This window comes from Coffea eugenioides, chromosome 3 (assembly GCF_003713205.1).
Source record: "Coffea eugenioides isolate CCC68of chromosome 3, Ceug_1.0, whole genome shotgun sequence".
In the NCBI taxonomy this organism is placed as follows: domain Eukaryota; kingdom Viridiplantae; phylum Streptophyta; class Magnoliopsida; order Gentianales; family Rubiaceae; genus Coffea; species Coffea eugenioides.
In genome coordinates, this window is record NC_040037.1 from 3,825,733 (window position 1) to 3,850,375 (window position 24,643).

At 36.9% G+C, this 24,643-nt stretch overlaps 3 protein-coding genes across 8 annotated transcripts; 2 read left to right on the plus strand and 1 right to left on the minus strand.

The window, feature by feature from the left end:
• Positions 1 to 3,150: 3,150 nt before the first annotated feature.
• On the plus strand, positions 3,151 to 5,631 carry LOC113766902 (heat stress transcription factor A-7a). The gene is made up of 2 exons (XM_027311063.1): positions 3,151 to 3,948; positions 4,486 to 5,631. The coding sequence occupies exons 1-2, from the start codon at positions 3,643 to 3,645 to the stop codon at positions 5,266 to 5,268; spliced, it is 1,089 nt and encodes a 362-aa protein (XP_027166864.1). The 5' UTR covers positions 3,151 to 3,642; the 3' UTR covers positions 5,269 to 5,631.
• A 6,604-nt stretch (positions 5,632 to 12,235) lies between these two features.
• On the plus strand, positions 12,236 to 19,811 carry LOC113766991 (dymeclin). Of its 5 annotated transcripts, none has more exons than XM_027311154.1 (18): positions 12,236 to 12,676; positions 14,276 to 14,515; positions 14,789 to 14,852; positions 14,932 to 15,061; positions 15,155 to 15,299; positions 15,955 to 16,194; positions 16,273 to 16,357; positions 16,697 to 16,799; positions 17,025 to 17,150; positions 17,220 to 17,333; positions 17,611 to 17,729; positions 17,872 to 17,959; positions 18,063 to 18,155; positions 18,273 to 18,362; positions 18,503 to 18,622; positions 18,764 to 18,855; positions 19,253 to 19,310; positions 19,501 to 19,811. In XM_027311154.1, the coding sequence occupies exons 1-18, from the start codon at positions 12,478 to 12,480 to the stop codon at positions 19,588 to 19,590; spliced, it is 2,196 nt and encodes a 731-aa protein (XP_027166955.1). In that variant the 5' UTR covers positions 12,236 to 12,477; the 3' UTR covers positions 19,591 to 19,811. The 5 variants fall into 5 exon arrangements, with proteins under 5 accessions (XP_027166955.1, XP_027166957.1, XP_027166956.1 ...); XM_027311156.1 differs by having other exon boundaries at positions 19,507 to 19,811; XM_027311155.1 differs by having other exon boundaries at positions 19,256 to 19,310.
• Positions 19,812 to 20,246: 435 nt separating this feature from the next.
• On the minus strand, positions 20,247 to 21,274 carry LOC113766993 (early light-induced protein 2, chloroplastic). 2 transcript variants are annotated; one of them, XM_027311160.1, is made up of 3 exons: positions 21,006 to 21,274; positions 20,838 to 20,921; positions 20,247 to 20,689 (listed from the first exon to the last, which is right to left on the minus strand). In XM_027311160.1, exons 1-3 carry the CDS (start codon positions 21,150 to 21,152, stop codon positions 20,345 to 20,347), a joined length of 576 nt encoding a protein of 191 aa, XP_027166961.1. In that variant the 5' UTR covers positions 21,153 to 21,274; the 3' UTR covers positions 20,247 to 20,344. The 2 variants fall into 2 exon arrangements, with proteins under 2 accessions (XP_027166961.1, XP_027166960.1); XM_027311159.1 differs by having other exon boundaries at positions 20,838 to 20,924.
• Between the last annotated feature and the right edge of the window lie 3,369 nt (positions 21,275 to 24,643).

Genomic DNA, 24,643 nt, shown 5'->3' on the forward strand with positions numbered 1-24,643 from the left:
CAACTTCTGAATTGATGTTAGGAGATCATGTTTTGTCTGGGATCTTTTGTTCTACATCCATCCGGAAACCCATATAAAGTAAGCCCTTTTTTTGCCCTTTTGTTGTTCGTATTAGTTTAATATATTGGTGTCCTATTTAATAAGCTGGAACTTTGTTTCAACGGCTGGATGTGGTAACGCGTGTATTGAGTGATCTAGGTGGGTCAGATACTTCCTACGACTAAGTATTTGGTAGGCAACCGATATCGATATCATTGGGTGGGCTGTGCCACTCTTGGATCATACAGCAGACTAGTGATATGCTTGCAGATGTTTGTGACCCGCAGGGAAGGCCTCATATTATTAGCAATAATATACCACGGTCTTTGGCACGGGCTACCCAATTACAATCATCTAACCTTCTTGTCGTGTCTTTTGCCGTTTGTCTTGGTAGAAATCAGAAATGTAGACTTGGACCAAGTAACTTATCTTGGATTTTGTCACACTTTACTTACCAAAACGAAGAGAATGGGTAAGCAGTTACAAAATCTGCCCGCTTTAGTCTAATGATTAAAATTGAGATTTTAAAACTTAAAAAGAGATATTGGCTTTTAATCGTTCTTTCTTTTCTTCGCTCCTTAATTATTATTACTACTCTTACATTTTAAAAAAGAGGGTTTACAAAATCCGGGCTCACCTAGAAAAAGCATTTGTTAGGTAATTATGAGGTTTCTGATTGCATGGAAATATGATTTTTTTAAAGTGTTAATGGCGTTTCATGTTGGCTAACAAATTGTTTCCTCGAAACTTCCTTTAGCCCCCCAAAAAAAAAAATTAATGTAGCCTAAGGACCGTGTGTAAAACTAAAAGGATTGTGTTGTTTTGGGCTGCATAATCAAAATCCAAATTGGCTAGAGCTGTCTAAAATTTCTTTTTACGTGTTTGAATGTTTTGAGAATGTAACATTGGTATTAGAATACCATGACTGTGCATGTGTTGCTTCCATAGTCTTAAAACATGCTTTGAATAATGATGTCTGAGTTGATTATTAATTATTATTTAATCATCTAGTAAGATCTGGATGTTCCATTAGAGCCTTGAATACGTCAAGGATGGTGGACCCTATCATTAAGGATTTATAGTGTCATCATTAAGATCTTGATTAATGATTAAAATACCTAAATATTATTATTATTTAAGGTAAGCAGATCCATGGCATCAAAGATATTTTCCATGGAAAGCTTGTTGGGAATGTGGCCAAACTAACCGACCTTACTATTTTCAGCGTACGAAGTACTCCTACTTAACTGAAGTCCGCGTATTTTAACATTTTGTTTGACTCGTTTTCCATCTTTTGTTGCTTGCCCATTTGGTACGTGAGGGAAGGGAAGGGAATGAAGTGTGTCATAGGCTAGCAAAGTTCGCCTTGAAGCTAGTTAATGATGTATATTGGGAATCATGTTTCCCTGGCTGGATTAAAGATCTAGCAAGAATAGATTATGAGGACAATGAGCTCCTTTTGTAAAGTGTTCTTGTATTATCAAGTTTAAATCAATACAAATGTTATCATTTTGACAAAAAAATTTGGTACGTGAGGACTAGCTCTTTTTGGGGGTATTTTAGAAAAATTTTGTTATAGCAGGATTTTTAGAGTATATTTTGAGATATTTTTAAAAAATATTTTGGAATATTTAAGAGTAAAAAAGTTTCTAGAATATATTGTGAGATATTTTTTAAAATTTTAAAAAAATTTACACTAATTTTTAGACTATCTTTTAGAGTATTTTTTAAAAATTTTTATTGTATTTGAAAAATTAGTTTTTGAAAAACACTCCCATCCAAACAGAGATATATTATTTTCTTTCCCGTCGTTGTTGTTTACAGTATATAATATGAATTATAAACAATCGAATTCCCTTTAAAAAAAAAACAGTTGCATTCTGGTCCCATTTGAAAATTAAATTGCACAAAAGAGGGGGAAGAAACGAGATGTCGGGACTCTACTCCATTACCTGCCATGTCTCTATCTCCGTCTTTCGTGTAAGTTCTAGACATTTAGCGAATTCTTTTTAATATTATTTTGCTCCAACACTTGTTGTAATGCCATACGAAATCAATATTACGAAGCACATTGGTGGACCAACTCATAAGGGCTTTGCTAAATAATTCACGAAATTTATCATGAAGAGTTTTAGTTTAGGATTAATTTTATATACATTGTTAATGTATGCATTATCATCATTAGATATATGATACATGTATAAAATTTAAATTTAAAACTCAAAAGTTGTGTAATTTATCTAACCGTGATAGTGTAGGTACTGAATTGTGAATTATGTTAGTTGTATGAAAACCTGTCTTGAGTAAATTCTTACTGAAATTTAAGATAAAAACAAGTAATTGATAATGCTTCTCTTGGAGGGCAGATTTGGTTGAATGTTGAGGAAAAAAGGATTGTAGGTAGAAAATTCTGAAATCAAACCTTTCCACGGAAATGAGAATGCTCGTTCAACCATAGCAATGATCCCCACCAAAAAGGGCACAAAAGAAAGGGAAGTTTTCGTTCCGAGGATACCACCTTGGAACACATGTACAACTCACAGGATAAACTATCAACTTCTTCTACATTTCTAAAGCTGAATTACCAATCAGATCTCAACCGGTGGCCGTGGTCATTTGGCCAACGAGATTGGATTGGGGAAAATTTAGGTTAAAAACGTGTCTTTTCATATGCAATTCTCGTGTCTTATTCATATGCAATTCTGTACTCTGATTTGGTATATTGGAAGGACGATTCCCCTCCAACACGTGGAAACACGTACAGAAAAACTTTCCTTTAACAAAAGAGTAGCAGCAGCAATGGATTTACCAGTGAAACTTGTAAAAGTTCAAGGCCCTCCCAAAAGAAGAAAGGGCATTGGGTGGTGTGGGGACTTGAAAATATCTCAACACCATTTTATTCTTGTTTATGCATCATGTAGACTTTCCACCCGTCCAAAGTGACAAAAGTGGTGAATAATACTGAAAAGCAATAAAATAAAATGACCTTTCTTTTATTCCTAATAGTAACTGCTACTATGAACCAATAATGACTTAATAAGATGAAAGGACCCTTCTTTATATCAGCCCTATGACAATGAAATAAAACTTTCCACCCAGCATTCATGTCTTCTACCCTATTGTTTTCCTCCACCCCCGTTTCTTTGCTTCCATTGAAGCATGGTCTCCAAAGCTTGTCTTCTCCAACTCTCTTGGACTTCCTCATTGTTGCCTCCTTGATTTGCAGTTAACCTCCCAATCTTCTCCTTAACTTGCACGTAAATTATCTTCCAAAAACCATTTTCTCTCTTTAATATTCTTTTTTCTTCTTTCTTGCTACTACTATTTTTCATTTTCTTTTCTTCCTTCTCTCTTGAGGAGGTGGAGCTCAGTATTAGGAAAACAGCTAAAGATCTATGCCCTTGAAAAGGAACATCGGATTACCAAGTAGTTACTGTTTAGGGGTAGTATTTCTTTGTGACTTGCTTCAACTACTGCTCTCAAGACAAATCTACCAAACCATCCATCTATAGTTAAAAACAAGGCTGACCCTGGTAGGTTTTGGTGTCGTTAGCTAATCCCAGAAAGGGTTTCCTTTTTTGGTCTGGTCAGTGGAATCCAGGTATGAATCCTTTAGGTTCATCAGTGAAGGAGGAGTTTCCTGCTGGATCTAGTTCATGGTATTCAGATGAGACTTTTTCTTCGGCCACTCCTCAGCCAATGGAGGGGCTTCACGAGTCTGGCCCTCCACCATTTCTCACTAAGACTTATGACCTTGTGGATGATCCAAGCACCGATCATATTGTCTGTTGGAGTAAAGGTAACAACAGTTTTATTGTTTGGGATCCACAGACATTTGCTATGAACCTTCTTCCTAGGTACTTCAAGCATAACAATTTCTCAAGCTTTGTCAGGCAGCTCAACACTTATGTGAGTCTTCTCTTAATTACTAGCTGAAGGATTTTCTCTCATTTTTGACTTGTCTACAATGTGTTCTTAAATTATGAAGTTAGATATATAGATTTGCTCAAGATATTTTATTTACTTCCCTTATTTATTCGTGTTCATTAGGCATCTTAGTTTGAAATGCGGTAATCTTGGGCTTCAATTTCAAGATTTGTGGTATAAATTGCACCTCTAATAGTTTCACCTTTTAATGCTTGCAATCTTCTTCAATGTATTCCTTTTGTTTGCGCAATGGCTTTAAGGAGTAGTAGTAGTAGGCTAAATTATATGCGGAAATCATATGTTACATGTTCTACTAATCACTCTTCATTTGTAACATGTAAATATTGTCATTGAGTAACGCTTCAAATTTTATTTGGTTTTCTGTACAATAATCCCAAGATATTAAATTAAGTTTATGGCCTTTATTTCTTATATGGTTCTCAAAGTACTGTAACGACAGGTACATGTTTCCCTATGGTTATATAATGTGAAAGACTGGTAGTACTTTCGATTGTGCAGGGTTTTAGAAAGGTTGATGCAGAAAAATGGGAGTTTGCTAGTGAAGGGTTCTTAAGGGGGCAAAGGCATCTTTTGAGAAATATTAGGCGAAGAAAGACACCTCCCCATCTCCAATCTTCCAACCCAAATTTAGAGTCTTGTCTTGAAGTGGAAAGGTTTGGATTAGATGTTGAAGTTGATCGGTTGAGGCGTGACAAGCAGGTGCTAATGCTGGAACTAGTAAGGCTTAGACAGCAACAACAGAATACTAAAGCCTACCTTAAAACAATGGAGCAAAGACTACGAGGAACTGAGAATAAACAGCAGCAGATGATGACATTCTTGGCTAGAGCAATTCAGAATCCTAGAATCCTTGAGCAGTTAGTCCAACAGAAGGACAAAAGGAAAGAACTTGAGGAAGCAATTGGCAACAAAAGGAGGAGGCCAATCGATAAAGGTCCTAGCTTTAGTGTTGGTGTAGGAGAATTTGGTCGAGAAGGGGAAGAAGTTAACGATTATGTCAAACTAGAATGTCAGGATTATGGTCATGACCTGACTGGACTTACCGATTTTGAGCTGAACACACTTGCAATAAACATGCAAGAGCCAACTCCACCTCCAATGAATTTGGAGGAAGAGTATGTTGGAAAGGAAGACGACTCATTTGATGATGGATTTTGGGATGGATTGATTCATGAGGGCATTGAAAATGACATAGGTTTGCGTGGTGGTGAAGGAGAAGATCTAGAAGATTTGGATTTGTTAACCGATCAGCTTGGTTTTCTGGGTTCTAATCCACCGTAAAAGCCTCCCTCAACCTAAATCTGTTTGGTGGTTGCTGATCCCGACTTACTTGGGATGCAATACGTTTGTGGAAAAGCAAACTCACAGTTCAGCTGGTGTATGGATTAAGGCATTTAACTTGTGAAGGTTATGAAGTTATTTATTCAGCATTGGAATTCTTCCAGAAATCTGACAATCCTGGAGCTTCAGTAATTGATTGCAACACTATGTTTAGCTTCTGTAATTTATTGCAACACTATGTTTCATATCTGCTTTTGGATTCCTTCTTGGCTGTATTGCACTCCTTCTGGGAATAGTACTTGTAGGGAGGTCTTTAAGCTGAACGTTGCCATGTTGAACAATGTTAAAAACTTGTATGCTTCAGTCATTTCTTTACATGATCATAATTCATGTAGCTAAAAAGAAGGGAAGCTGGAGTTTCCGGTGAGACTGGGAAAATCCTTAGGGGGTGTTTGGACAGCCAAAAATTGCTATGTTTTTTGTGAACACATTTCGCTATCACCTTTTTACCTCACATATATCAAATTGCTATAATAATTTTTCTACAAAAAATCCAAAAAAATGCAATCCAAACTCCGGTACTTTGTTTGTATTGTGATTTTATCTGTTGATTGGATTTAGATATTCCAGTAGATGATTGTGCATATATAGATGTTTCGCCATAAACCATTAGATTTGATGATCCATAATCCACACGTCTTAGATTTTCCAAAGAAAGAACATAATATTCAAGTGTTCCTATACCGTTAAGTGTCTTATCAGATACGTCCTAAAGATCATCTAGGAATATGGTGTTTTTAACTCGTAGGGACAAATTTGTGTTGCAAGATGAGAGGGTCCATGGAAATGTTTATTGATACCTTGCAAAAAGTTTTATGCTAAATTGTAAATTGGATAGGAGTTTATTTGGATGATTTATTTGAGATAATTACTGTAACACTTTTTGTGATGTGATGTATGTGAGATAAAAAAGTGATTGGGAAGATAAAAATTAAAGGTGGTTGGAATATGTGAAGTAAATTATTTTATTTCAAAACTATGCAATCCAAACACACTAATTGACTTTTGAAAAACATTTAGATGTAAGTTACAATTTTCAAATGCCAAATTAACCTATTAATTGTAATTTGGTGGATGGATGTTACTATTAATGATGATCATCACTCCATCAGTGGACTAATAAAGCTAACAATATGAAAAGATGGGAAGACAGAATATTGTAATTGAGTCTTTAATCCAACTTGAAAAATGTTGGTTGGCTCTAAAGTTGTTAGCCATTTATGTTGTGTTTGTTTGCCACAAACTAGCCAGGGATTCTTTAGTATCACTGTTCTTGTTTCATGTCTTCTCAATTTCTCAATACTCGTTTGCTTTTTCTTCTTATCACTAATCATACAATTGTTAGTCGAGTTTCCTTTAGCAAATAGTCCCACCAGGCAGCAGTTGGTCAGAGAGCCGGGCTCAGAAGCACTCTTCCATACATACATCGTTCCAAAATCGCGGTAATTTGACCTTCTAAAACAGTGATGTTGGGCATAATCTATTGCTATCTTTTGTTAAGGGGGGCATGTTGTACAGTAAATATGCCATTTCAAACTTCTAACACGGAATCGTAGCCCAAAATACTTGCATTTGGGTGCCTATAAAAGAGAAGTTCACGCTACGGTGATCACGGTTCAAATTTGACTCAAATCGAATTGAAATCGAATCAGCACTTCATTAAACTGGAATCAGATTTTAAAAGCTAAAATTGGAACCATAACTATGAATAAGGGTTTAGATTTAGGTTCAAGTCCTCCAAAAACTTGAATCGGAATCGGAACTGGTAGTTTAAGATCCATTCAAATCGTCTAAAAAAACACTTGCTACTTAAACTTATCTGACTAATTTAGAGTTCACTATCACAAGAAAAATTCAACACAAGCAGCTCCAATGATAAACTAACAATTCATTGTTCTATTTCATTTCATTAGTAATCCATATTTCATAACTAATATAAGTTCAAGACTAATCCAATCTAGTTAACAATGAGGTATTTTTTTTAAAATAATATTTGCATCATATTTTCTTTCTCCTTGCACGTGATATTTTCTTAGAATCAATTTTATAACAATAAATGTTTAAATGTAACTAAAAGAAATGAAACCAAAATCGGAATCAATTTAAACTTTAATCGGATTCATATCGGAGATTCAAAAATCGTAACCATAATTGTAACAGTTCCTATAAGGGTTGGTTGAGATTCTATCTTTCAGAAGAATTGAAACCGTTGGTTGTTAAATTTGAACCAGTGATTCTGAAGTCGTGATCTTGTTCAGTTCACATTGATGCAGCAAAAGATGGGCGGAAGTTTAGTGAGTATGATTATGCACGTACCTGACTTAAAGAAAGGAAGTTCTTGGTGACAGATCAGGTCAGATAGTACTCCATAATTCTCTATTTAGGGAGGTCACTTCCTTCTGAAGCTATTATTAGTCTTAATGATGCATCAACGTTGGCACTGGAGTAGCAGTCTGGGAATTGAATTGGTTCACATAACAAAGGACGTTGCCTTATTTGTCTGTCTGGACTGGGCATGGGTGCATGAACAAAAGCAAAGTTACTTCCCCCTGGCAATGGCGTATGTAAAGATTACGCTTACTTTTTGCCTTCCTATCTTGCTACATTTTGAAAAATAAGAATTCTTCATATTGTTTTGTTCATTATTGTGAGCTTTTAGCCCTGGCTTTTGTTCTGATAATGATTCTACTTAATGGGTCTCTCAAATGTGTCACCACGACAATTTTCCGAAAGAGTATCAGATATTCCTGAACAATATACAAACATAAGGTCTGTTTGGTTAGCACGATTTGCCAAAAAAAAAAAAAAATCAAATATTATTAATTTTGAACTACATTTTTTCATCTCGTATACATTACACCATAAAAGTGTTATAGTGTTATTTTAAATAAATTTTTTTTCAAATAATCTCTTATCCAAATACACATGCTTGTTGCTAAACACTTGTGCTTAGGTTATACATAAATAATATCGATCCACTAAATGGATGTTAAATCCTGCCCGGTCGAATTGCCCAACTCGATGTGATTTTAGAAATTGCACAAATGGATGTGGTATAGAATTAGTTCCGTGGATGCCAATCGATGCTATACCATAAGTTGCATCCACGTCTATTTGCAGACGGCTTCGGCTTGGCTGGTCTTGTGCAGACTCAATTGAGTTCGATACTACTTGAGAAGAAAGCAAGATGAGAGGGGCTCAAACCATCAGCTGTGGATGTTGATTATTGTCTAATAAGTCCAATAATTATGTGTTATATTTTTGGTTCAAGAGAGACTCTTAAGAAAACTTGACGAGTTCGAGAAAGTGCTTAAGAACGTTTTGATAATGTTAATCCTTGTCGAACCCCTAGCATGTACTAGTCTCTTGTCTGTAGTGTTATTAGACTCTCGTGAATCAGTTTTCTTACTGAATTGATTTGTAACATAAAATCACATTGATAAAAAGGTCAGTTAAAACCATCAAAAATCGATTAAATCAATTATCCGATTCGACTGATTGATTCGATTCTCAAACTTTTATTTCTTGTTTTCCCCAAATATAATTTAAATTACCTAAATTGTAAAATTTGATTTATTAATAGGAATAAGAAAACGCCACCACTTAACTTAAACGCCACAATCACTCGTTTCCCTAAATGATTTCTAAATCAAGAAGTTTTTATCTCTATAATCTTATCAAATTAGTATCAGTGATTCTAATTTGCATTAATTTTGTTTTTCAAGTAGTTTTGGAGAATGGACATGTTTTAGTTGTGAATTTACATTTTTATATATAATTTTTAGGTGTATATTTGATTGCACGTCTAATATTTTTGGAACATTTTGTATGGTTGTCAGAATATAACTAAAAACTTAATTTCAATATTTCTCAAACTTATAATATAAAATAATTACAATATCATGTTGACATCAGCAGATTTTTAAGAATGGTATGATTGATCCAACTAGTTGACTCATGACCCAATAGTTTAGTTAAGTCATTATTTGGTCCGAATTTAACAACATTACTGGCATGCTTTCCAACTCCAACATAAGAAGGTGTTTAGTACTCCAACATAAGAAGGTGTTCAGTACAAAATTAGAGCCATACACAAAATTGGCATAGGATTGTGCATCAAATGGAATCATTAACTCACAGTGAAAACATTTATAGCTAGTTTGGGAGTTGGGGATAGAAAAGAAAGAAAGGTTAACTTATGAGAGAAAAGAAAGGATAAAAAAAGAAGAGATGGGTTTGTTTGAATAAAGTATTATTTGAAATAATTACTGTAACACTTTTTATGATGTGATGTATGTGAGATAAAAATGTAATTGGGAATATAAAAAGGTGAGTTGGGAAATGTGTTTATGATGCAAGCGAAATATTATTTGAGATATTTGTGCTATCCAAAAATTATTTGGGAGTTTATGAAAGAAAGGATATGAATTTGAACACATTGGTCAATAAAAATCTCATTCAATAGCTTTTCAAGGATAGAATGAGCAATTTCAAATTTTTTTTGTAGGGTTTCTGCAACTTTCCTTTGCTTTCTGCCCGATTTGGGATGAAATTTTTTTAAACTGTAGCTGGTCTCTATCTCCTTCCAAATAAGTTGTTTTCTTTTCTTCTCTATTCCACTAAAACTCCCAAATGTTGAAAACATCTATTCCCTTCTTTTTTTTTTCCTGCTCAAATCTTATCTCCCAAACTAGCTATTAGGCATGGAATAATTCCCTATCACGATCATACGGAGGTTCATGCTGCAGTTTTAAAACATTCAGTTTTTACCTTAATTACGGGAAATGAAGGAAATTTTGTACTGTACTACACGAAGTATTATGTTAGTCCTAACATAGGTCTACATGGACTATACTCTATACTACATTGGTCCTATGAGCCCGTTTGGATTGTCATTTTCTGAAAATTTTTATATAAAAATATATTATAATAATTTGATGTGTGTGGGGTAAAAATGTGATAAAAAATATGTTCATTAAAAATGTAAAAAAATTTTTGAAGAAAAATGGCAATCCAAGTTTTTGGAATCAGTCAAGTCTAAGCATGACTTTTAAGTTATATATATATGGAAAAAAAAACTCTTGGCAATTGGCATGACTTTGCTGGTTCAACGTTTGTTTCACGTACGGAGTGTTTTGCACGTCTCAAAAGGAGAGTGGGTTTTCTGCAACCTTCAAATGCTGATGAAATATGAGAAGGACCGCCACATAGACTCCTAGCCGACAAAAACAATAGGCGCAACAAATCAGTTTTATGCAAACTTCGATACATAGACTGACGAAATTGTCCTTTTATAAAATTTATCATCCAGTATGCAAATCAATTTTTTTTCTTCATGCTGTTTTAAATGAAAAAAATTACCTTGCATTTTTTGTCCTATGAGAAGGCTTAGGCCTTGTCTGGATTGCAATTTTTTAGGGAAAAAAATTTACTTTTTTTATAAATATATTTTTTAATCATTCTTTTCTTTTATATATATATATCAATTATTCTCTATAAAAATTATTAAAAATAGCAATTCAAATAGAAATTTCGTTAACGTTAAGAATATTAAAAATGATTGCTTTTCTCAACCATCCCACTCTAGCAAATAAAATTGTTTTCGTCCTTAGACAAAATAATACGAGTTTTAAAGTGCACATTTGGTTAATGTTTGCTGTAATCATATCTTTTCCACTTTAAGTTAATGATGAAATGTCTTATTCTTCTCTTTATGGTCAACAAATTGAACTATTTTATTCAACAATACATGGGGTGAACAAAATGCCTAAATATTAACTAATAAAACAAAGACAGATAGAACTAGAATAAAGAGAACAATGATGTAATTGTCATACATGATTTTATTGGTTTACGAGTAACAATAAAGAGAATAAAATTGAAAATTTATGTATAAAATCTAAGCTTGAAAACTCTCCAAAATAAAAAGTTACAAAATATTCTAAAGAATTATTACACCTTTGCCTATTGTTCTTTTCTTCTAAATTGTTCTAATTATTATATGTAAGTTCAATTAATACCTCATCCTGTTTACACTCATGGCATAGCCACAAAAATCAACCTAAAACCAAAATTAATTCAAAATATAATGCCAACATGCCAATATCAACTAGGGTTGCAAACGAATCGAACCGCTCGCAATCCACTCGAGTTAAAGGATCGAACTCGAGTCGAGCTTGAGCTGACGAAATCGAAATCGAGCTCGAGTTTGAGCTCAAAATATTAAGCTTGTTAGCTCGCGAGTTCGAATATATATATATATATATATATATTATTTTTTATTTTAATAGTAAAATTACATATATATTCATAATATTTTATTATTTATTAAAAAATATAATTATTTGTTATTTTTATTATATTATTTTCAAAAACTCGAGTTAATGAGTTAGAAATTCGAGCTACGTTAAGAGCTGACAATTCAAGCTGCTCGTGAGTCAGAAATCGAGCTACAACTCGCGAGTCTGGCTTTTCCTTGGTTGAGTCGAGCTCGAGCTCAATTTTCTTGGCTCGTCAAGCTCGAATTCGAATTCGAACTCAAGTTCACCTGTTATTAAATCGAGCTTGACTCGATAAGTTCAAAATTCGACTCGACTCAGTTCGTTTGCCGCTGTCAACCAAGGACTAAGGACAGAAGAGAGAAAAGGAAAGAGAAGAAGGGCAATTTGGTACTGTGAAACTACACCATACGTGTCATCCATGTATTGTACTCCATTGTACACCCTCCACAGCATCAACTTACATCATCCTCAATCCTCATCATCCCTAATCTTCGTCATCTCATCTCATCACATCAGCATAGAGTTACGAAATACTCATAATAATAATAATAATTCATATTTTTCCCAAATTTGAGAAGTCATCTCTCCAAACTCTCTTCTAAACCTTCTTCTTTAAGTTCTCTCTCTAATTAATGACTCTGATCAGATCCAAACATTTGCTATTACGACTTTCCCCCAATTTCCATTCCCATTCCCATTTCTCCCTCAAAATTCACATTTTAATCACAAAATCAGTACTAAAAATCTATTGATATATTATACATATAGATATCTGTATATACAGTTCTATCTGTATATATTTCAATTTGTGTGTGTGTGTGTGAGAGAGAGAGAGAGAGAGAGAGAGAGAGCGCGGTAGAAAAGAGCAATGGGAGGAGTTCCTTCGACACCGCGGTGGGGCGGTGCGGCGGAGATGAGACCGGCGGAAACGGCGGAGTACCTGATTGGAGCATTGGTTGGAGAGAAGTCGTATCCGCTTGCCTCTGATTACTGGCAGAAGCTTCTTGAGTCTCCTCTCCATCTCCGTTGGCCTGCTCATCGTGTTCTTCAAGCTTCTCAACTCTTCGGTTAGTTTAAAGCTCAAGTTCTCTCTCTTTCGTTATTATGTTTTATTATTATTTTGGTTTTTCTTTATTCCTTAATTTGATTCTGATTGATTTAGCTTCATAGCTGCATTGTAAAATTTAGGTTGGAGAACTGTAACAGACCAGTTTCTATTTTGTTCAAGTGTTTAAATTATGTAATTTTGCTAAGTTTTGCGCCTTAATCGTAGTTTTGAAGTTCCTGTTAACTAGTTTCATGCTTACTTTAGTTTAGGGTGCTTTAAAATCCAATTTTTATGGATTTCTGCTATAGGATTACCACAAAAAATGTTGATTGAGGGATAATTGCGTGCATTTTTAACAAAGCTAATATTTGAAGATGTTTTGCTTGGGAACAAGCATTGATGTATGGTAGTATTAGGTTGATGGATGCTGCAAATTATGCATGTGAAGAGATATTTGATAGGTTAGCGTGTTATGGCTCTAAGAATAATTATCGTATGTGTTCTTCAGTAATTAATTGTGCTATTTCAGGGGGGCACGTGGAGGTAATGTACGTTCTTAAGTAATGCTTAGTGCTCTTGTGCTATTACACGTGGCAATGCTTATCTATACAGTGCTTGTTGAGGGTAACATGGTATGAGATAGAGTTTCTAGTTGAAGAGAGTTTTGAAGGATTATATTGTACGTATGACGACTTATGCCACTTTTAGAACCTTGTGCGTCTCCATATACATCATGCTGCATTCACGTTATTTTGAATGCCATAAATGCATGTGGTTAGTTTTACTTGGAGGTGTAAAATGTGGAAAGTGTTGCCAACGTTGTTTAGTTGTGCCTCTTTAAAAGGATGTTGACTGAAGTTAAAGAGCTACTTGCATTGGCCTTTTTGGTAGTGCCTAATCAGATTGTGGTTGTTTCTAGCTGGGCTGCATGTTTAGTAACTTTTAGATAAGGCACTTTTTGTACGACATTCACTAAAATAACTTATGAACGGCATTTATTAACAATCAGAGACCTGAGCAAATATCATCTTCCGTCTTTGCTAACATCAAGGATTGTTTTATATCGCTAGGCCATTGTCATTTGATGCTGCAGCTATTATCTTAACCAACTTGATTTTAGTTTAGGAAATTCTGCAAGCTGTCATACATTAATTGATTTTCCAGTGTGCCTGCCTTTGGCAACTAATTATGCATTCGGTCTCCAAGTTTTTAGTGAACTAACTGAAAATGATAGTTTATTCTTGGACCTTAATCAACTTCTGAGCCATTTATTTTGCTTGCTTTTTCCCATCTTGCCCCACCCAAAGAAAGGAACAAACAAAATTGATGATGAGGGCTCTGTGATCTCTATCCCTAATTATGTGGCTTTCAAAGGAAGATTTACGAACTTTCCTATTTCTCAATGTTGTTTAAGATACATTTAAAATCATTAAACTAGCTTGCGTGAAAGGTAAGAAGAGGACTGAGTGATATATTTTTTGGCCAATGAAGGAATTTCAGTTTTACATCTGGTTTGAATCTGTTTTGAGTGAGGTGGCCCATCATCTTTAACTTTTATTTTGCTGTGATAGTTTTGCTGATCGGCAATCTTTGTCTGAGCTTCTGTTGATTTCTGCAGCTCAGAACAACTGTAAAACAAGACACCTTGCCAAGATTTTAGTCCACCTAGCATGGTGTTTGCAAGAATGTGTGTCTGCTTCTGGTGTGCCCTCAGCAACTCTTGTTAGAGCTCTTAATGCATTATACATCTCCTCTGTGTTCCTGAAGTACTTCATTGAGAATGCCAAAAGTGACCACTTTGAAGAATTGCACCTATCTCTAGATGAAAATGAGGCCAAACCAACTAGCTTCTCAAAAGGTGATCCATTTGTGCCATTTTGTTCTTATTTTGATTGTGACTATTTCTTATATTTTGTGCCTTTAGTTGATCCACCTTCCCTACTCTCCTGTCTGACAATCCAACCCTTTTTTCTAAAGGAGGAGGTCCAGGTAGATTCCAAGTGAAGATAGTTTATGGAATTTTGTTGGCAGAAAATTGTACATTTTCTTAATTAGGAACTCTACAAAGATATATTTTCCTAGTAAAGCCTTTCTCATCACTGGTTCTTATTTCGTCTTACTTTTGAAGCAGATCAAACTATTGAACAGCTGGTCATGCATAGTGTGCTTAGTTTTCTAGGAAAAGTAGATGTAAGGTATGTTGGTAATAATTCACTAATATCTTTTTTCCAAGATGATAGTATTATAGTGCTAACTAATACCTGTTTCCAACAGCACCAATACATATCTTCTACACCATGAACTTCTTAACTTCATGCTCATTGCAATGTCAACCCAACTTCTTAGTGGACCTTCACCAGGTCCAGATGACAGCCACCCTTTTATTGATGCTATGATGGTTCAGGTAACTGGGAGAAAGGTTGCTTTTTGGCTTGATTTGTCTCATAAGTCTGTTATTATTCCCTTTGTTTTCTACTGATATTTCTCTTCCATGCAGGAAAGCTCTTTGGTGAGTTTGGTAGTCTCTAAGCTACTTCTAAATTACATCAGACGACCTAACTTCCCCATTGATAGTTCATCTTACAGCATATTCTCAGAAGTAAATCAGACTGGTGTGCTACAGAGAGTTGGCTCTGCAGCTGGTATATGAAAATTTCTCTTTCTTGCAAAATTAACACTAGTCATCACTTTCTCCATTTGTCTTTGTTTTTTTGCTCAAAATTTCTAAAAGAAAATAAAGAGAGCTGCTAGCTCCTCTCTTAAACATGAATAATTGGTAGAAGATAACATGTACTTATTCTGATTTATTGCCTAAACACAAAGTGTTTCCAAACACACATCTCTAGGTGCAAATCTCCCTACATGTATATCTCGCAATGCATCCAGTTTCCATCAAGGTGGTTGTTGCCTCCTTGTACTTCAAATAACCAATATGTGGTGTATAACGATCTATCTAGTTGATTCATCATCAGATTTCAGATGTTGTTAAAGTTTGAATAGAGAGTTTCCTTGTCACAAGTTTTCTTTTATATACTACTCTATAATAGAATTTTTTAAAATGGCATGTGTTTAAGCTATTATCTTGTTTCATAAGCAAATCTATTACCATTTTTTGGGTTAAGGTTTTCTAATGATATCTGGTGGATGTTTAAGAAAAATATTTCGAAACTTGAGCTTTGATATGTATGATTTGACATCCTCTTTTGAGGCTTAGCATGTAACCTCTGTGTTTTATATACTACAGTATTTAAATTGATTTTCCTAGCACTCGATAAAACAACTTGTTGTGGCTTGCAGCAAATTTTGTGCTATTGCCGTTTAATCTCTTTGTTGGTTCAACTGGAGAAGCTACAAGAAGTCCTTTGGCAGAGAATAGTCTTAATGTTCTACTTATCCTTATCCATTATCGGAAATGTATTGAAACGGATTATGTGAAAGATAGAGGTGATCACAGCTCAGAACCTCTCCCAAAGGAAGACGCAGGCTTTTCTGAAAACCCTTACTGCAAGGCCTTAGAAAATGCTCAGGATATTGAATGTAAGCCTTCCCTCTAGTTGTCCTTTGAATGCTGTCTTATGTTTGTATGATTTTGCATTTCTCATCTTCTGCCTGCAGTTGATCGCCTGGACGTTGAGGGGAATGTTCAAAATGGTCCTCTTGTGAGATTGCCTTTTGCTTCTCTCTTTGATACTCTTGGCCTGTAAGTATGAATTATTTCTTCTCAGCATGGAACTGCATTATTTCCACAAAGTTATGTCTTGCATAATGTTCTAATTGAGAAGCTTATGAAAAATTAGATTTGGCTCTGTGATGCTGAAACAATGACTAGGTGTCTGGCATAATATTGGGCGTCGTTGGTAACTTTACTTTTTTTACAGTACCTTTATATGTAAATGGCTGGTGAACCTCTGTTTTGAAGTTTCAGAAAGTATGAATTTGCTCTTCTTCTATATGTTTACACCAAAGTTTCCAAGTCACAGTTTAATTAGGTTTGATAGTTTTTTTTTTTCAGAAACTTAAAATAGCTGTATCTCTTCAGGTATTTGGCTGATGAAAGATCTATCCTCCTACTTTACTCAATGGTGCAAGGGAACTCAGCTTTTCTAGAATATGTTTTGGTGCGAACAGACCTCGATACCTTGGTACGGAGTCTATCATTTTTTCTGCTTGAAATTTTGAAGTTGAGGTGATATGAGAGAAAATATATACCGAAAGAAAGTCATTACTTAAAGGAAACAGTATATGACAAAAATATAGGGGGAAAAAAAGCCTAGCTTTAAACAATCTGGCTTCAGAGTAGTACAGCATATGATATACTATGTCAAAGAGCTTTATCTGTTGAATTCGTCTTCCTAATGAATCAACAGTTGATGCCCATGCTGGAAACGCTTTATAATGCATCAAGGAGGACATCAAATCAAATTTACATGGTGCTGATCATCCTTCTTATACTTAGTCAGGATTCCTCTTTCAATGCCAGTATTCATAAACTGGTGAGTATTGCCTCTCTGAGATTGGAACCAGTGTGAAGGTAAGGTATTGATTTACTAATCGCCTTGCAGATGCTGCCTAATGTTCCGTGGTATCAAGAACGGCTCCTCCATCAAACATCTCTTGGTTCTCTTATGGTCATAATCCTCATCAGGACTGTGAAATACAACTTATCTAAGCTCCGGGTATGATTTGAGGCATCTTTAATGGACACACTCTTCTTCCTGCTTCTGAGTTCCACTATATTCCCCGGTGATGGATCGTTAAATGGACGTGTCATAGGGCCATTTTTTTATCACTGGAAGAATTGAATGCTTTGTAGGGAATTTTAGATGGCTATTACGTTTGAGAAAGATGAGATTAGCTTAATTGTAATCTGTAATTGTTTCCTGTATTCTATACGGATATTTCATTTTAACCAACTATATGCTGCCATCATTTTTGATGGATATTGTGAAGCAGGATGTTTATCTCCACACAAATTGTCTTGCAACTCTGGCAAATATGGCACCCCATGTTCATCGGCTGAGTGCTTATGCATCACAGCGGTTGGTCAGCCTGTTTGATATGCTTGCACGAAAGTATTCTCTCGCTTCGCTTCGCTTTCTTTTGAATTTATAACTGTTATCTAAATGATTATTCTGCATTCTTGGTTCCATGCCTTAACCTTTCAGTTGGAATTCTGTCTCTTATTGGTGATTTCAAAATTGAAACAATGTCTAGGTACAATAAATTAGCAGAAATGTCGAATAACAAGATGCATATGCCTAATGGTGAATCAAGAGAAGAAGACAACCTTCCAGAAGATACGGTATTGCAGTTCATGGCCTTAATGCTTTACAACTAATCTCTGTTTGCATACTGTTTGTATGCATATTGTACAAACAAACTTATTCTTATTTGTATTACTGCAGACTGCAGAACTACATATTTATACTGACTTCTTAAGAATTGTTCTGGAAATATTGAATGCAATCCTGACGTACACTCTGCCGCGGAATCCTGAGGTATTTTTGTTTAGCTTTTCTCTGATCTGTAAAGTTGTTCTTACTATTTCTGTTCATGTGGATACAAGTAATACTTCTTAATTGTTGCATTTTTCAATGCCTGTTTCCATCTTGCAGGTTGTTTATGCAATCATGCACAGGCAGGAGGTCTTTCAACCTTTCAGGAATCATCCCCGTTTTAACGAGCTGCTTGAAAACATATTCACGGTATGTGCCTTGGCTATTAAAATAGTCTTAGCTCGTATTTTTGGCTGGATCAATTTGAGTTTATGATGATAATGGATGTTTAAGATCTCTATACTTCAGCTGCACTTTGACATCGTACTTACGCACATTTGGTTTTGTAGGTTTTGGACTTCTTCAATAGTCGAATGGATGCTCAAAAAATGGATGGTGAATGGTCAGTGGAGAAAGTACTTCAGGTTATAGTCATCAATTGCCGATCCTGGAGGGGTGAAGGCATGAAGGTGTGAAACATATGCTTGTCTTACTGCTTAATCCATTATAATACTTTTTATTACTGTACTTTAATGCGTCCATCCATCACTTAGATTATTTCTTAATTCTTATGAATTCTAGTTTAAGGCTGAACTCTTTCTCTTGAATAGATGTTTACACAGTTACGTTTTACATATGAACAAGAGAGTCATCCTGAAGAGTTCTTCATTCCATATGTGTGGCAGCTAGTTTTGTCCTGCAGGTAAGCATTTGCTCCTTGCTATCATTGTTCTCTCGAGAAGTTTTTCAATGGACTGCAACGTAGTGAAGCACTTGTAGAATGTAGCATCCTCTTTAACCCTACCCCCTGAGGGAACTGCCCCCTTCCTATAAGGGAGAAAAAGGACTGAATGAGAAGGATGGAAGATTGTTTAATGTCTAATTATGTGAATTGCATTTGTTTTTAAGAACATAGTGAATTCATTGTGCTTCATTCTGTCAAATTTTGATTTGTGGTGCTTATCTATTAGTTGTTAGCTGGCCGTTGAGTAGATTGAATTGAACAACAGTCTGGTAGTATATAATAGTCCGTTCAATTTTTTTTTTAAACTCAAAAGACCTGCATCAGTCAACTGATTCCGCTCTTACCTCTTTTGCAGCAGTTTCAGTTTTAATCCCAACAGCATAAATTTGTTTCCAGTTGACCTGCCACTGGAAGTGAGTATTTTATGTTTGTTTACTTTTGGCTTTTGGGCATTGAAATGTCAAATTTTAATTGTTGACTCTGAATTTAGTAGACGAAATTGAACTGAAATGTGCGTACTGATTGCTTAAGTTTTTTCTTCCAGACTTTATGTTGTATTCCTTGTTTTGGTGTTTGATATCAAATCTTGATTTTGTCGGCCAGAAACAGGATAGCTTTGTGGGAGAGGACGGTCAAAAGCTTCAAAGCGGTGGGCTTAATGGTCTTGAACAGCAGGTGGACGTATTAGTCTGATAGATCTATCCATCGTTAGAAAACCATGTTTGTGTAAATAGATACAGGCGATATGGTAAATGTATTCTTGTCATTCTTTTTTGTTTATATAACCGAAGAGTGTAGAAAGCCTTCCCTTGATGGGCAAGTTCTCTTGCCTCTGAGCCATCACCATTGTAATGAATAAGAGTTGCGGCTCAAATTTGGTTGCATAATATAGTGACAACGCTCTTTTCTCAGTTTTGGCAAAATTGCATATGCATGATTGAACATCCCACCGTCCCCCCCCCAACCCCCAAAACCCACAAAACACACCACACACAAAACCCCAAAAAAAAACCCAAAAACAATAAACCCAACCGAAGAAATTAAAATAAAAAAGAAAATTGAAAGGAGGAGTTGTTTAGTTTCTAAATTTCAAATTGAAAGCTTTATCCATTGTAGAAGTTGTGGCAAGAGAGAGCTTTCGTGTGATGGGAGCACTCTTTGTTGTTATTGAGTTAAAGGGCTAGTGTTAAATAATTAAATTGAACGGATTCTGCACAGGAACATTTTCTGAGGTGACTAGGCATGTTCTGATTACGTGGTGGTGTCTACTGCTCTTTCTTTCTTCCGTTATTAATGTGCTTTAGGAGCTTGTGCTTGAAAATAACACAGATGAATATTAATAACACAGATGAATTTCAAATTCTGAATTTACTTTATTCCGAAGTACGTTCTTGCAAATTTCATAGAGACAGATGCTCCACTATAATGCTGAACCATGATTATCTATCTACACGAGGGCACCTCCTTTGAGATATTCAGTGAACGCAAGAGCTATCAGGCCTAACATAGCAAATCTGCCATTCCACAACTCAGCATCTGAATTCATGAACCCCCCACCCTCTGCTTCAGCCCTGACCCCTCTAAAAAGAGGGATCAAGGAAGCTGTAGACAGCAAGACACTAGTCCCAATGAACCATAACAGCCCACCATCATTGATCTGAGCGAACAGATCCTGACCCTTGCCTAGCTCTACACCTATAGCTGCAACAAACCCTATCATGGCAAGCCGGCCATTTATCCTCTCTGGTCCAGGCCCGCTGAACGCAAGAACGTCTTCAAATTTGGTGCTGACCTGATGCAAAATGAAGATTCGTTAGTATCCTCCTATATATATATATATATATATGCATTTCGTTCAATTTATGTTACAAAATGTAATCTATAATAGATATCCTTAGATGCAATTTATGTCAAGAAAAAACTTGATCTTAGCTCGCAACCTTTGGTTTTGGGGCAGGATTAGGCCGGGCAACATTTGGCTGGGTTGGCTGAGGAGCTGCGTCTGCTGTCTCTTTATCATTTTCCTGCTATATCAAAAGGAAGCAACAGATCAGCATTTAATTCTCAAAAAAAAAAAAAAGGAAATTGGAAAGATTCTAGAGACTGACTTCAGCCATGCTTCTGACTCTGAAGTTGGCCCTCTTTGGCAGATGAAGCCCACAGCTTAATCGAACAACTTGGTTTAGCTCCCTTCGGCTGAAGACTCCGGCAACTGGGCTACCGAGAAAAGATTGCATGGCAACTGAGGCAGCCATAGTATCCCCACTCTTCTATTTGCAAGCGCTAGAAATCAAAACAATCTAACAGCAATCAGACGCTCCAAAGGCAGTAAAGGAGGCGATGAAAATTTGTTTCAGCAGTTACAAATTAAGCTGACTAGTCCTAATTCCTGAGACAAGTAGTTTCGCCGGGTGTCGATCTTTATAATGCATGGGGCAGCCAAGGTGAGAAAGGTGGTGGATATTTTGAATCCACGTAGTAAGATGTGGGCCTTTAAAGGTACTGGAGTCACGTGGGTGCATATGGTCCTGTAAGTACATGTTGGAGCGGCAACAGCAACGCTATGACCACAAGTTTCAATTGCCATGCAGGCTTGGCAAATGAGGCCAATATTGGTCTAGGTAGTCTCTAGGGCTTTCTAGAGTAAACGCCAAACCTCCACGCTCAAGTGGGAGTTTGCTTCCAAAATCTTTCCCTTTCAAAATTGGTGGTTTGATTTGTTGTATAAGCTGTAAGCAATTAACGAGGACCGCCAAGTAAAGGTGCAATCGAATCGAATTGATCCCAATTAATGTCAGCTTGAGCTTGAGTCTAAACTCGATTTGATATAACAATGTTTGAGATCGAATTCGACTAGATCGAGTATGAATTTTTATGATCGAGTTTGATTTGTTAGATTTGTCAAACTCTCGAGTTTTAACACGTTAACATTCGATGTTCAATATTTTTTTTTTTTTTTTTTTTTTGCTGACGGAGTGGGTGTCCAGATCAATCCTTACGGAGCCCGATTAATTCCACTCCGGCCCTGGAGGAGAGACCTCATCCCCCGAACACGATAACCACAGGACTCAGACCCTTGCGGGCACTGGACACCAGCTCCTAAGGAGGCTTGCTGAGACCAATCGAGCTGTCCATGAGGGGCAAGCAATTTGGTGGGAGGCAAGGGTTGAACCCCTGACCTCCCACCCCACCAAGAGAGGTGATGACCACTGAGCTAGAGCTCTGTGGTTATATTCAATTTATTTGACTAATCAAATAATTCGAGATAAATTCGAACTCATAACTAAAGTGCTCATGAATTATTCGGTTGATTTGCAGTCCTATTACTAAAATACCAAATATGTGATGCTGTGTTACATTTATGGTTTCGCATTAGCACATTGACGGAGTTAATAGTATTGGAGGGTAGGGAAATTTGTCTTCAGCTTTCTACCTAAAGAATGGATGGTGCCTTGCCCCAGCGAATTTTCAGCGAACTCTGACCCGTCTTGACGTGTGATATAAATGACACCAATTTCTTTTTTCTTTAAAAAGATTCATATAATTTTAAATCACTTTTTTAATACATATCCATCATTTTTTTTACCATAGTGATAGTATTAATACTCCCTCCGTCCCACTTTGATAGTCCTGTTTCTTTTTTCACACAGTTTAAGAAAAAGTAGTTAACTTTGTTGGAAAAGTAAATTTAGATTGCTATTTTCCTAAAATACCCTCACATTAAATAGAGTACAACTTTATGGGAACTTGAATTGATGGTAAAAAAAGAATCAACTCTCATTAAATGGGGTAGGTTTATAGTAACAACAACTTACATTGAATAAGGGCATTTTAGGAAAATTAAAATACAACTACATTTTTCAATTGAAAAGTAGACTACAATTTGGGACAGACGAAAAAGGAAAACATGACTATCAAAGTGGGACGGAGGGAGTATAATTTATTCTAACCTAATTTAAGGAAACAAAGAGCCTAATTGACGAAGAACTCTATTGAAGACAACCACATCCAAGTGTCAGCCACAATCAAGTGAGATGTCAAAAATTGATCAACACCAAAAACTTTAAAGTTTTGGGAATGACCAACAGCTTAAGAGGCTGTCGGCATGTTACATATCCATCACAATTATGCAAAAACTCCAACAAAAAATTCCTGTAGTTATTGACAAAATTATTGATGGATAAATTAGATTTCAAAAAATTTTAATTAATAGTGTAGTATCTAACATTTTAAAATCTGTTAAGCATCCCTTTATATTTTACCTGTAGAAATTTAATTTAGTGCAAACATCAATAGACTATATTTTTGGAAATATGGAAAACATTTTGTCACTGAAGAAGCACTGGACTTCCCCGAACCGAGCTGACCTGATGAGCTCGACGTGCTGATGAGAAGAGCGCGTCCCAAACCTGAAAAATGAACAAGAGAGTGATCCAATGGGGAAGCCCCGAGGTCGTCCCCGAGGGCACTCCGACGGTCAAGTTAGTTTTCCGGTGGGTGAGACTCACGGGAAGTAAAAACGGTCGGGAGTAATTGTCGAATAGTGAGCGTACCTTGCGCAGTCGGTGTGCGTTATCATTTATACCTGCTTACGAGTCCGACCTCCGTACGTTTCTGGACCTGCCCAGAATAGCCTCAATCCCGCACTGAGGGGGATCAATCCCGACCTATGCGGGATTGTTCTCTGGAGCCCCTTGGAGCCCTAGCGGCGGGGGGCCGCGGGACGGTTCCCATGGGCCCGGGGTCTAAGCCCAGCTCAGGCCTCCCTGGGCTGCCACGTGTATACGCCCAGGACGGGGCTCTGCACTAGCCCCCTAGATTAGGTAGGGCTTCCAGGCAGACCTAATCTACACCCTTGCCACGTGGGAGCCCAGCGTCGCACTGCTCTGCCGCGGTCACCTCCGGTACAGTGCTGTCATTGGGAAGCTGCGTCCGCGTCCTTTCAGTTGTCGCGTCTCTTCGGTCTCCGTACCGCTCTTAAATGCGTTCACATGAGGTGGTTTAAATTCAAGCAGCCGTTTCCCCCCATTTTGCTCCCTATAAATAGGGACTCCCAGATTTTCTCAGACTCTATTTGCCATTTTCCTCCCTTCACGTATTTTTTCTACTCCCAAAGGTTCTTGCGGCAAGATTTCCGGTCATCAGTGCCCAGATTCCGGCGGTTCCTCCATCCCTTTCCACTCCGATCATCAGTAAGTTCTGTTTCCCCCTCCTTCGCACTTTCTTTTCCTCCTCTGCCACCTTCTGCATTTTATGTCGGATCGCTCCGGCGTTACCTCCACCGCATCCCAAACTCCGGCCCGTCGTAGAGCCCCCAGAATCCTCATTTCCTTCTCGTCTTCGTCCTCATCTTCATCTTCATCCTCTCCACCTCCTCTCTCTTCTTCCCTTGCTTCTAATCCCCACTTCCACATTCCTGACCTGCTCGAGTCCATTGATATCATGAGCTCTCCATCCGCCCATTCTCCTTCTGCCCGCGCCTTGGAGGAGGCGACCGAGCTTGATGCTTTCATCGATCAGCAGGCCACCTCCATTCCTTCCCCCAAGTCCCCACATGACTCCCCTGTCGGAGCCCAGGGTGGGGTAGGTGAGGATAGGGATTCCTCGGAGGGGACCCCTGCTGCTGAGCAGGGGGATGATCCCGAAATTGACTACGGTCAACCTGACCAGTAAGAGGTCACCCTCTCACCCGGGGTCGTGGCCGAGCTGGCTAGGTCCTTTTCCATTCCTCCGGCCTTCGAGCCGA